The 12,946-nt window shown below is 46.5% G+C and overlaps 1 protein-coding gene across 16 annotated transcripts in view; it reads left to right on the top strand.

Annotated features, from left to right (window-relative positions):
- The first annotated feature begins 534 nt into the window (after positions 1-534).
- The window catches only part of MSI2 (musashi RNA binding protein 2), a 433,576-nt gene continuing 421,164 nt past the window's right edge, over positions 535-12,946 (top strand). For 12 of the 16 annotated variants that reach the window (XR_003723736.2, XR_013406457.1, XM_028836309.2 and 9 more), the window contains exons 1-5: positions 1,237-1,490; positions 1,784-1,824; positions 2,149-2,230; positions 2,944-3,028; positions 7,152-7,193. Coding sequence is in view for 11 of the 16 variants with exons in the window: in XM_028836309.2 (XP_028692142.1) it covers positions 1,429-1,490; positions 1,784-1,824; positions 2,149-2,230; positions 2,944-3,028; positions 7,152-7,193 (312 nt within the window). In the remaining 5 variants the exon portion in view is untranslated. Of the gene's footprint in view, positions 666-1,236; positions 1,491-1,783; positions 1,825-2,148; positions 2,231-2,943; positions 3,029-7,151; positions 7,194-8,517; positions 8,596-12,946 lie in introns of those variants that run through there. The other 4 variants (XM_077971002.1, XM_077970999.1, XM_077970994.1 and 1 more) reach the window with 3 other exon arrangements.

Below are 12,946 nucleotides of genomic sequence, written 5' to 3'. Positions count from 1 at the left end.
AGTTTTCAGTGCATGAAGGTATGAAACCAGCATTTATTAAGCACCCACTGTATGCCAGAACCCGTGCTGTACAATACTGCTGCTCCTAAGGTGGGAGTGATTCTGAAGCCTTCTGCCACCAGCTACCTCTGCAGGTCGTGAGGGGTCTTGGGCTATTTCAGTCTCATGCACTTTATTATCCTGGCATACAAAGGCTGGGTAATTTGAGAAATAAAATATATAACGAACGGATTAAACAGGGGTTTCCTGAAATAACCACCCTTCCCAGCCATCCCAGAGGCACTCCAAAAGCACTTCTCGTTATATACAAACATTTGCTTTGAACCTCAATCATGTGACCTTGACTCCTATAACCTATCTTATTATATTTTTAAAACACTGTATGATTAACGCGGAAACCCTTTTTTTCGGCACTTTCTCGCCACTGGAATCGCGTCAGTTTCTCAAAGTTCCAAAATAACCTTTCCCGGGCACGGATTGGTACCTCTACTGGGGAAGGGCGGGGAACCGCGCAAGACGTGCCGGTGTGGAGCGAGAGCCAGAGAGAACTTCCAGCGCAAAAGGAAAATAAAACTTGTGGCTGGTGTTTGTGCAGGAGGGTCTCCGTTATCCTGAAGCCCCCGGATCCTGGGGGGTCTCGGGGGCCGCCAGAGAAGCGCCGGGGTGTGGGTTTGCTCCCGACGTCCTTGACCTAAATTTCTGAGCCGTGGCTGGAAACAGGGCACAGCGCAGGGCGGGCGGCTGGTGCCATCTCCGGATCTCGGCGGCAGGGGCCGGCAAACTTGAATGGAAAGGGCGAACTAGAGAGGGTGGGGGGCGGCGTCTTCTCCCCGGTCCGGGTGAGGAGCCGCAGCAAGCTCCCCGCGCCTCCCCTCCCCCGATCCACCCGCCCCCCGCAGCCCATGTGATCCAGGGAAGTCGGGGTGCGCTCCCCCTCGCCCTGCGCCCTGCCGGCCCGGAGGCGGGGTCCCCTCGGCCCGCGGGGTTCGCGCGCCACCCGTGTGGGTCCGGCCGTGGGGGGCCGAGTGTGCGCGCGCGGGCAGGCGGGGGCCGCACGGGGGTGCGTGACGTCACCGGCATTGGTTACACGACGTTCTAGAACTCCGCCCCACGTGCGCCGGGGAGGAGGGGGAGGAGGAGGAGGAGATGGGGGTGGGGAGGAGGAGGGGGAGAGGTGGTGATGGGCCGGGGGGGCGGGGACGGGGGGTGTGCGAGGCAGCGGGGCTGAGCTAAGCCGAGCCCACGTGTGACGGCTCTCGCCGCTGCCCCGGCTCCGCCGCTCGCAGAGAGATTCGGAGGAGCCCGGGCGGGGGGGAGGAGGAGGGGGAGGAGGGAGCGGAGATCTCGGGGCTCGGAGCCGGCCGCCGCTCCGCTCCGATCGCTGTGGGGCTCGGTTTTTTGGGGGTGGGGGGGCGGGGGGGCTCAGATATGGAGGCAAATGGGAGCCAAGGCACCTCGGGCAGCGCCAACGACTCCCAGCACGACCCCGGGTAAGTTTCCAGCCGCTGCCCACCGCGCCGCCTCGGGCTCGCTCTCCTTGCAGCGGCGGGGACGGCGGTGCGCGGAGCCGGGCATCTCCCGCGCCCCCCCGCCCCTCCCGCGCGCCCCCCCCGTGGAAGTTACACACCTTTGGATTGCATTTCGCCGTCACCTTCTCCCCCACCCCACCTCCCGGCTCTCGCTCGCTCGCTCCCCCCCGCTTTCCTTTTAGCTTTTGTAAGTTACACGTCAAAATGGCCGATCTGACATCGGTGCTCACTTCTGTTATGTTTTCTCCCTCTAGTAAAATGTTTATCGGTGGACTGAGCTGGCAGACCTCACCAGGTAAGGGAGGGAGGGGGGGACGCCTGGGTCCCCCCCTTCTTGGCTTCTTTATTGCTCTTTGTTATCCCGGTGTAGGAGCCCCCCCCCCGCCATTGGCTCCCCACTTCTCCTGTGCAAGGTTATTTTTTTAAATAGCAAATCCTTTCTGAGCCCTCTATGCGACCTCTGTTGCCGAATTTCCCCCGCGTGTGCAAAAAATGCAAAAACAAAACAGAATAACAACAGAAAACTACTTTTGGATTTTGTCCTTGATGAAAATTTGCATTGCTTTTTTTTTTCCACACCTTCTCTCCCCCCCCCATCTCTCTCTTTCTCTCTCTACAGATAGCCTTAGAGACTATTTTAGCAAATTTGGAGAAATTAGAGAATGTATGGTCATGAGAGATCCCACTACGAAACGCTCCAGGTAAACCATTCCCTTCTGGATTTTGTCTTTATTTTAGAACAAAGTTGAAGTTTTATTTTTGGAGGTGTCTTCGGAAGTAGCTAAGCGGATTAGAATGGGGCTGAGGCGCGTGGCTGATCTCGAACGGGGCTCTATACCATCCCCACCGCCCCCCAGTAACCCCAGAGGTTATTGTTAATTGGAGCTGAACTCTGGATACAGAGATACCCATCTCTCTGCTTTAAGTCATTTTCCCGTCGCTTCTTTTTCTCTGTTTAAAATGACATTCAGCTTCATTTACTTTCGCATAGTTTTTTTTTGGTCTTAATGTATGTTTCCCCCACACTCCCAGCTCCCCAAACTCTTAAGATCCCTCTTAGAAAGATGGTGGTGAATCTCTTCTAAGTGCCGGGCTTTCTTCGGAATAAAACAAAGCGTTAAGAAAGGGAAGGGGAGGAGGAGAGGAAACTGAGGTGGCCAAAGAGTGGAGGCACCAGCATTTTCCAAGTTACCTCCACCCTCCCTGCCCCCGTTCCACTTCCCCCATTAACCTTGATGTTTTTTCTGGCGAGGTGGAGGGCTGTAGGCAGGTGGGGAATTGGAGGAGGGGAGTGGGAGTGGGGGTGCGTGGAGGGCAACTTTTGCTCCTCATTCAGCCTTAGGTCTCACTCCTTGTTGCTTTCAATGGTGTCACATTTTCTTGTTTGTTTTTCTCCCTCTTTGTCTCCTTTCAGAGGCTTCGGTTTCGTCACGTTCGCAGACCCAGCAAGTGTAGATAAAGTATTAGGTCAGCCCCACCATGAGTTAGATTCCAAGACGGTAGGTTGCTTTTTGTTGTTGTTGTTCGCCCCTTTTCAGGAACGGTCTGGGCATTGACAGCCTCATTTAAAGGGACAGCGCCTTCTTTTGCTTCTGTACTAGAGCTGGGTAGTTTAAACTGAGCTAGCGAGTTGATTCAAAAGTTTGCTGCCGTGGCTGACTTTGGGGTTTTCTTTTTAGAGCCTGTCCCATTGCAGCTTCAGATGCTGCCAAGGTTAGGCCTGGGGAGGAGAGGGTTCGGCTCCGGCAGAGTCTGCCTGCCCGGCCTGGGGACTGTGCAGAGAAACTCCACCAGAGAGCAAATGCAACTTTTCTTTGTCAGCCAAGCACAGCACGCGTTCCCAACTGTGGCTCTGGGGATCAGCTTTGAGAAGGCACAGCCTGCTTTGTGGCCAAGGGGGACAGCAGTGGGAAGGAAGGGAGAGGGCGCTAAATACAGGTCCAGGCAACAGGTTCCTCCTGGGGCACTTGGGATTTGGAATGTGGTTTGGGAAGGGAAGGGGAGGCCGGCAGAGCTGAGCTGGGCATCCACTGGGGTGACTCCAGATGGCGTGAGATCTAAGGCTGATAAGGCCTGGGGGTTTCAAAGTGATTTTTTTTTTCCTTCCTTTTCTTTCTCAGATCCTTTCATTTGAGTGTGGGTACTTTTATACATTACAAGTTTTAAAAATCCAGAGTAGAAGGGGGAAAAGTCTCCAGGCAGAGGTCAGAAGGGGAAGGGAAGAGTGTCTGCATATAACAATACATTTAACGGGAGGGGGAGTGTGCAGTGTTTTATTTAGCCCCTGTATGGGCTTCCTGCCTCTCCTCCCTTCCCTTTATGCCTACAAGAGTTTCCCCACGGTTTTTATTAATATATATCTGCCCCAAACGGAGGCCTTAAGATGACACTGGGCTGTAGTGCTGGGTTGCATGGAACTTCACTCCTCTGTGATGGGGTAGTGGGACAAGGCCAGCGATGGGGCTCTACTTCCATCCGCCTCTTAGGAAAGTGAGCAAGTCATTCCCTACCTCTGGGTCTCAATTTCCTCTTCTGTAAAATAAGTGGACCGAGGTGATCTTTTCAAGTCCCTTTTGGCTTTAACATTGAATGGAAGAGAAGGAAAGAAAATAAAGAAACCTGGCAACCTTCGGTGCACTTGAATTGATTTTGCAAATTCACCCTCTTTCTCTGATCAAAGAGATCAGGTGTGCGTGCCTTCTCCTAAGAAAGAAACCCACCTACACTCTTAGTTGCTTTATTAATTGTCCTGGACTTGTCATAGCTTGCATGCAGCCCAGCCTTTTGTACTTTTAGATAATTTAATTTCAGAAATCATTTATAGGACGATAACGGATGTCTGAAGAATTTTTCTCTCCTTGATTTCTTCGTTAGCCATTTCAAAAAGCTAGTGAAATTAAAGAGGAAAATCTTTTCAAGGCAAATTTGGGAATTTATCATCCACCCCCTCTTGCTACCTGGGTGGGAGAAACAGTATTTAGTTTCTGTGGTGGCTGGCGGGTCATATTCCTCTGTATCAGGTGCAAAGCCTGCAGTTTCCCTCTCTGATTGTTTGTAGACTTGTTTTGGTCACTATTATTTAGTGTAACCTAGCTTTTGACTTTGTTTCAACGTTCAGTGCAGGAGGCAGAAGCGGTTGGTTTATTGACATGGAAACGAGGATCTTGTTTACTGTTACCTTAAAAGCTTTGTTTAGGTAACGGCCATTCACATCCAAAATAGTACCCTAGTCTTTTCCTAGAGGACTTGTAGCTACAGTAAGTAGAGCTGTACCTAACTAACTAATGTTTTCATTTTTGGTAGTTTTCTTTTTTGTTTGTTTTTTACAAAATAGTTGACAGGGATGTGCAAAAGGTTGGGATTTGCCATGCCTAACTTGACCCTTCCTCTCCTTCAGAGATCTCAGCGTGTAAACTTTGCACACTGAGGAACTTTGATCATGATACAATGCTCTGATACCGCCACACACCATCCAGGAGTTCTGAATTGGCTGTTTAGTTTTGCGATTTAATTTTTTTTTAGTACTTCACTTTCTTCATTGCACCTTACGTCTTCCAGCTCCTGGCACCTCCCTCAACATACCCCACACCTGTTACCTCATAAACAAGGTGATTTCTGATTGCAATTGTGTGCCGGTCAACTAAAAAAACACTTTCTGGGGAGTATTTATAAAAAGACACCTCTGTCTTACGTTCGGTCAACAGAATGGAAAATCCACACCTGTTGTATTTCTCTTGTAGACAAGCGCTAGTCAGTGCTGGACACACCTGTAGATGCAGTAATGTTAATCCTTATGAAAGGGTAGTTTTCTAGATCAGAGATTTTTGTCTATTTTAGTTTTTGAAAAGTAATCTCTCATTTCTCAGGTGATGTTTAAAGGTAGGGAACGCAATGCAGACTTTTATTAGGTCGTTAAGCCACTGTAATAACAGCAGGAAATCCTCATATGTCTTTCTGGCTGGGACGCTAGGGGATGTAAGTCAGGGAACAAATGAACTATCCTCGGTGCTTCCCACTCCTCACCCCCACCCTCCCTACTTTCCTCCAAAGCATTACTCTTTCCCCCTGCCCCCATGGCAGAAGTAAAAACAAAGCTCAGATTTACTTTTTAAAAGGAAAACATTTTAAAATGAAAGCCAAAGCCTAGAAATAAATAACCGGTATCAGTGTTTATTCTATCTGTGTTAAATTTTTACCCAAAGATTTGTGCCATTTGGAAATTGAATGAAAACCGACAACGGCAATATTTTCACATTTCTTACCTCCTCTTTTTATCTGTGCAGTCACTGTTTTCCTCCCTCACATCAGCCTGTTAGATTCACATGCTTCTGGGAGAACTGTTCTGAGTTCAGAACAGCTAGGCCCTGATTGAGCATCATGCGTTTTGCAAGTGTCTGATTTGGACTGGAGGCTGTTTTTCCATTTGGATTGAGGTTGGGGTAGGGGAATCCCCTACTTGTTGCGCTAGATTCTGACTACTTCTTTTATTCAGTAACTTTTTTTTTTGTGCTCTCCCTATGATGAGATTTCTTTTCTAATTTGGTTTAGGTTGCTGATAGATTTTTATTCCCTGTTGTTTTTAAAATCCAGGTGGCTTTAGCTCACATGCTTCACTTTCTTTCCTTAAAAAAATATTATTTTTTATCTTTTGAGGTATAACTACAGAACAGATGATCTTTTTGATTAATCCTGGGTAACTTTAGTTTTGCTAAAATGAATTAATTAACTCAAGCAGAGCATTGTGTTGGATGTCTATGGGGAGTTTTTGGATGTTGTTGATTTTAAAAAATTTTGGAATCTCCTTCCCCTCCTGTGTTGTTTAGTTATCATCAGGGACAAGAAATACCATCCAATTACCTACTGCTAGAGAATACTTAGATTTCATTTTCAGGTTATGATTTTTTTCCCAATGATAATGATGCTCCCATCTTTTCTCCCAGCCACGCATAGCAAATTAGATGCAGATACCATTTAATATTCAGTGTCTGGAAGAAGAAGCCCTTGCCTAAATAAGAATACAGTTTATTATTTAGAGAGATCTAGTTTATTAAGAGCATCACACACTGAAATGCATGGTGGGTCATTTCAGAAAGGCTAGCTAGCTATGTTAGTTATGTGATCTATTGGAGGGATGGTTAAGTTGAGATCAAAGTTTAGGAAACTTTTTTTTTTTTTTTTTTTTTTTTTTTTTGAGACGGAGTCTCGCTCTGTCGCCCAGGCTGGAGTGTAGTGGCCGGATCTCAGCTCACTGCAAGCTCTGCCTCCCGGGTTCACGCCATTCTCCTGCCTCAGCCTCCTGAGTAGCTGGGACTACAGGCGCTCGCCACCTCGCACGGCTAGTTTTTTTGTATTTTTAGTAGAGACGGGGTTTCACCGTGTTAGCCAGGATGGTCGCGATCTCCTGACCTCGTGATCCACCCGTCTCGGCCTCCCAAAGTGCTGGGATTACAGGCTTGAGCCACCGCGCCCGGCCTAGGAAACTTTTGAGATGCCTGAGAAGTTACTAAAAGCTGAATTATAAGCCTGAGAAATGAGTGATGAATAATTAGGTGATTAATCATATATTTTTTCCTTTTCTTAAAGTACTTTATTGACTCCTGCTTTTCTATTTTTTTTTCCCAGATTGACCCCAAAGTTGCATTTCCTCGTCGAGCGCAACCGAAGGTAAGTAGGAGAATCAACAGTAGGATTTTAGCACTCAGAGATGTTTGCCAAGAATTTCAAGTTTCAAACAGCATTGGCAATGAACTGTTGAAGCCTGGTATTCACTGTTCCTTCGGGGTATCAGGACAGGCTGGGCAAGTAGTCCTGTGGAGATAACCATGCGTCTCTAAGTTAGCCATCCCAAGGTGGCTTCGAAACATCCACCTGGGGGCAGGGACAAGTCTGATGCTTAGTGGGAGGACGTGGTTCCATCCACTGCAGTATTTTTTGCAAGTATTCTGTTTACTTTTTAAGCATTTCCAAGATCATATCAGGAAAAGTCAAACATTTCCTTGTGACTCTTTTGGAGGGTACAACTCGGAGTTTATGGAGAGGAATAGAGTTTAACTAAACAGCTGATCCTTTCTTGGATAAAACAACTTCTTAGGCCCATAAAGCCTTAAATCTGAGAGAGGAAGCAGTGGATATCTTGGTTTGTAGGTTGGTTGGATAAGTCAGGGCATACTTGAAACCAACAGTGCTTCTTATTTGTGCAAGTGCTGGTGCCTGGGTGGAGAAGTCCTAAAAATGTTGTAACCTTGTAGGAGTGGCACTACAAGACTTGCTTAAAGAATCGAGATAGGGCTTCACTTTTTTAGAAGTGTGTCGTTAACATAGTTTTCTCTGAGCTTGCCAGGTGTGGCTATGAGAACACAGCTGCATGAAGCCTACGATTAAATTGGAAGGGCTTATGGCTTACATGTTACGTTTACACTTTTTAGTTACTTTTTTTCTTCCCTATGTAGCACTGGAAGAAATGTTTTTATGTGTCTTCTGGATTTGTCATTCTTTTAGGGAAAGGGGAAAAGTTGAAGCTTCAGATTGTAAGTCGGAAAGGGTTGTGACTTTAGCAAATTCAGTTTATTTCTGTACGCATGGTCTCCCAGAAGTGGAACCTTTTAATTGTGTAAAGAGAGGAATGGTTTTGCACATTAATATAGGAAAAGTTGGTGATTGTGATGGTACTTTCAGGTCTGGAGCCTACCACTTGATTGATTGATTCCTTCCTTTCTTCCTTCCCTCTCTCCCTCCTTGTTCCCTCCTTCCTTCCCTCTCTCCCTCCTTGTTCTCTTTCTTCTCCCTTTTTTAAAGATGGAAACACAACTTTTTAAGTAAATGCAATGAAATGTTTTCTTAAGGCGTTTATTTCTAATGCTTAAGCAAATGATAGGAGTTAATGAACTAAAGAGATTAGGTTATTTCTGTACTTAGCACAAACTTTGGAATTGTCCTTATTGTTTTAGTTACTTCCCAAACTGTCTGTGATCCTTCACATTTCAGAGAGCTTCCCAGAGTTAGCAGTATTTCCTGGGTTTGGAAGAATTGCTGTTTCTTCCATAAGTGTGAATCTTCAAATTTCCAGGTTAGTCATTTGATCACTCAGAGCTTGGATCAGATTACCCAAGAGGGAAGCTGGAAAAATCCCTTACTTGGTAAAACCATGGGTTTGACCTGTTTTTCTCTCCCCCTTGTTGTCCCCCTTCCTTAACTTTGTTTTTAAACGAGAAAAGCAATATTTCACTTTAATACACTCTGCAGTGATGCATTCAACTTGAAAACGAGACAGAATATTTCTCAAACTTGTCAAAGTGTGCATTCCTTTCCCAGCCCTCAGCTCCACATCTGGAATGTTTGTAGGTGAATTGACACGAAACCAGTTGGGGGAGAACATCTTTCCATGAATTCTAGGGATTTAATAATAACACCTTACTGTGTATGACATACTTCACTTTACAGAGGACTTTGCTGTTCATTATCTCCATCTCCATTCCATCTCCTGGGGCATTCGGCTGTTGTCCCTGACCTTCTCTCAGTCTCAGTGTGCTCATCTGTAAAATAGGAGTGATGACAGTAGCTCTCCCAGAAGGTTTTTGTGTAGAGTAAAAGAGCGTGGTCTGCGACAAAGGTCTTTGTCATTGTCATTATTTTTCTTGTCGGTTTTCTCATCACTGTTCTGGTGGTTGTTTGCAAGCGGGACAGCCCGGGTTCAGATGCTGATGGTGCCACTCTTTAGCTGTGTGAATTTGAACGATCGTTTAACTTCCTTGAACCTTTGTTTTTCCATCTCATAGAGTTTTTCTGCAGATTACATAAATTAATAAAGGTAAAGGGACTGGAAAAAAAAAAAGATGTGTTGCATGGTAATGCCATAGAAGCGTTAACCTGCTATTTTATGTATGTATGTATGTATGTATATATTTATTTATTTTGAGATGGGATCTCACTGTGTTGCCCAGGCTAGTCTTGAACTCCTGGGCCAAGCTATCCTCCCACCTCTGCCTCCCAGAGTGCTGGGATTATAGGCGGGAGCCACCGTGCCTGGCCAACCTGCTACTTTTTACTGCTGTTTTTATTAAGTTCTCACATCAATCCTGTGAGAGGTTGAGTAATCATAATGATACTAATTGAATTTATATGCCAGGCACTATTGCAGAGATTTTGTTAACCCATTTAATCCTCACGCAGCCCTATGAGGAGAGTACCAGTATGAGCTCATTTTATAAATGAGGAAACTGAGGCATGGATGGATGTCCAGGAGTCATACCCAGGCAACCTGGCTGTAGAACTGGGCCCTTCACCAATGTGCCATGCTATGGGGGTACCTCAGGGGATGGCCCCTCTGTTATGTGACAGGAGATGGGCTCCGAGAGGTCAGCAGGCTGTGCTGAGGGAACCATTGCCAGAGGCCCAGGACTTTGAAGTTTTACGTTCCTGGGCCTAGGTGATTAGCCTTGTCCCATCATGTTATACCAGTGTGTGACACTGTCTTATATCTTTCCATCCGACCCCTCAGGCCATCTTTTCAGATGGTTCTGGAGTTACTCAACCCCAGTGAGGCAACAGAGTAAATGCCAAGGTTGTACGGTGGTTGAGAATTGGGACAGGGTGGGGAGAAGGTGTCTTCCCTGTCTACATTTATTTTCCAATAGAATTTGAGCCTGGTCTCTGGGATTTCAGACTGGAGTTAGTGTTGGGGGCCAAAACCCGGCTGGCAGGAGCGTAGAACTTTAAGTTGAGCCTGATTTATTTATCGTTTATCTCCCTTCAATAAAACTTCTGTGTTTTTGTGTTCAGGTCACAGTGGCAGAGGGAACCCTGCCCCTCCTCGTGGGCTGGGCGAGGAGCTTGTAAATGATATGTCAGTGTGTGTTTCAGTTAAAATGAGTTTCTCTGCTTTCTGGCTGTCCCTCCTTGCTAACGCGCGCCAGAGAAATATTCCGTGGAGGTGTTAAAACAAGACTAGTGGAAAGAAACGGTAACTTAAAATGAAAGAAAATCCATGGCAGTGAAGAACAGATTTCATCTTAGTACTGTCATAATATTCTGTAATGTATCATATAAATAAAAATCTGTTTAGACCATAGTTTTAATGAGTCACCAAAGGAAGGTTTTGAATCCTGCAGTTTATGTGTCCCCCTTTGTGGTGTAAATGTTCACATCTCAAGTGAAGTAGGGTGGGGAGACTCTTTGGAGACTAGAGGCTGTTAATTAGTGAAGTATATTTTGATCAGGGCAAGAAGACTGGTTCATTCTATATCTTCCTATTTCTCCGGATGATTATTTCATTTTGTAAAATATGTAAGAGTTCCCCCCCTTATCTTTTTAAAAATTAAAATGGTCGTGCTCCTCTAAAAAGATGACTCAATTTGAAGCCTTCGGAGACATGAGGATGATGAGGATCCATCATTCCCTGTTCTTTCTTTGCTCCCTTTGGACTGGAGTGTTGGCTGTCTGGAAGAGTTTTGCTTGAGCTCGTGGGTTCTTTTCTTGTGTGTGGAGGAACCAAGAGACTCCTTAGCGTCTTTCAGCAAGAGCGAGGTCTGGGTGTACTCACCATCTGTCTTAATTATCCTTGTGTATAAGAAAACATTCCCACCTTTTCCCAATTGCCATTTCCTTCCTTAACTTTTAGAGACCAGAACCTCATCTGTTGATGCAGGGAGATCTCACTTCTTTAACCCATTTCTAGTTGCCTTCAGTCACAGCGGGGTGGCCAGGGGCGAGTCATTTAAGCATCCCCAAGGCTCAGTTTCCTCCTCTGTAAAAGAGGGAGAATTATAGTACTCATTGCATGCTGTTGTTTGGAGGATAAATGCAAAATTCTTCACTGGGAGTCTGGCATAAAATAGCATCCCGCAAATGCCTGTTGATCTTATTATTATAGGATTAGTATTTTTTTATTATTATTTTTAAGATAGAGTCTCACTTGGTCACCCAGGCTGGAGTGCAGTGGTGAGATCTTGGCTCACTGCAACCTCCACCTCCTGGGTTCAAGCAATTCTCCTGCCTCAGCCTCCCAAGTAGCTGGGATTATAGGTACCTGCCATCATGCTTGGCTAATTTTTGTATTTTTGTAGAAATGGGGTTTCATGATGTTGACCAGGCTGGTCTTGAACTCCTGACCTCAGGTAATCCACCCGCCTCTGCCTCCCAAAGTGCTGGGATTACAGGCGTGAGCCACTGCGTCCGGCTGGAGAATTATTTTAATAGAATAAAAAAAAGTACAATGGTGAAATGACTGAAGGAAAATCTTAATTGGAATGTAAGCTCTCTGAGGGCAGGGAACTGTTTAGTAACTAAATGAATGAACTGAATCCAGCCTGCCTTTTTCCCTGTGGAGGCAGCTGCTGCCCAGTAAAGGTACGTTGGTTGCTTCAGGTCCACAGTTAGATTGTAGCAGGGCTGAGCTAGCAGCTGGGTTTTCCTGTTCCCCTCTTCTCCTCTGACGTGGCTTCAGGGCCCTGGAAGGTTCTCTGCTAAGCACGCATCCAGATGGGTGCAATGGCAGCCCAAACGTGTACACGCACACCTCCTGTTCTGGGGGAGTGGTTTCTTGGCAGCTTCTCAAGGGCGAAGGGTGAGTTTTCGGCATCTGGCCTTCCCTTGCTGCTGTGGGTCGGGTCATTCTAGCATCTTGCCATCTTGGATGTTCTGCAGCTGTCATCTCGGCAGCCACCGTGAACCGGCCTGCCAGTGAGTTTTCTCGTTCCCAGCGAGGATGTGGTGGTGTGTCTGCAGCCCTTTTCCACAACAGCGAGGACCTGGGAGGATTAGTGGCTTAGCTTCTTTCTTGTCGGTGAGCACTGCTCCTTCCTGTGTTCCAAGTCAGTAGCAGGTGTCAGCCCAAGGAGGAGGGGCACCTTGTCCTACAAATGTCCTTTCCCTGGATTTTGCTGTTCCTCACATGCTTTCATTTCATTGTTAAGGTCAGTCTCCTAAGACTACGAAGCTTCTGTGTTCTGTGTCAGATGATTTTTGGCAGACAGGTGAGCCTCCTCTGCTGCCTGGGAAGGGAGGAGAAGGCAGTCTCGGAGGAACCAGCTGACCATCTCAGGTGCCCCTTGGGACGGCGTCCATTCTTCGTGTCCTATTTTGTATTTTTAAACCCGAACAATCTTCGGCCGAAAGCCCCGAGAAGACACAGGGGAGATGTAGTTCATCATCTCTGTCTTCCCGTTTGATCTAATGTGTTCATTTAACAAGAGCTGGGTTAATCCTTGTTAATTGCCAACTCTGTGCGTGCACCCACTTTTGGAAGGATTCAGGATATACTCAGTGCTTCCTGATGCGCACGGAACACAGTCTCAGCGTCTTAGCTTGGTACTTAAGGTCCTTCAAAATCTGTACTGGGGTCTTTTCCACCTTCTCTCTCAATTCTTCTAGTTTTTGCTGCCTTGAAACTGAATGCTCACCCTTCTCTGAGAAACCCGTCC

The sequence above is a fragment of the Macaca mulatta genome, chromosome 16 (assembly GCF_049350105.2).
Source record: "Macaca mulatta isolate MMU2019108-1 chromosome 16, T2T-MMU8v2.0, whole genome shotgun sequence".
NCBI classification, from domain to species: Eukaryota; Metazoa; Chordata; class Mammalia; order Primates; family Cercopithecidae; genus Macaca; species Macaca mulatta.
The sequence above is the reverse complement of the archived record's forward strand: the minus strand, read 5'-3'. Positions and strand labels throughout refer to the sequence as shown.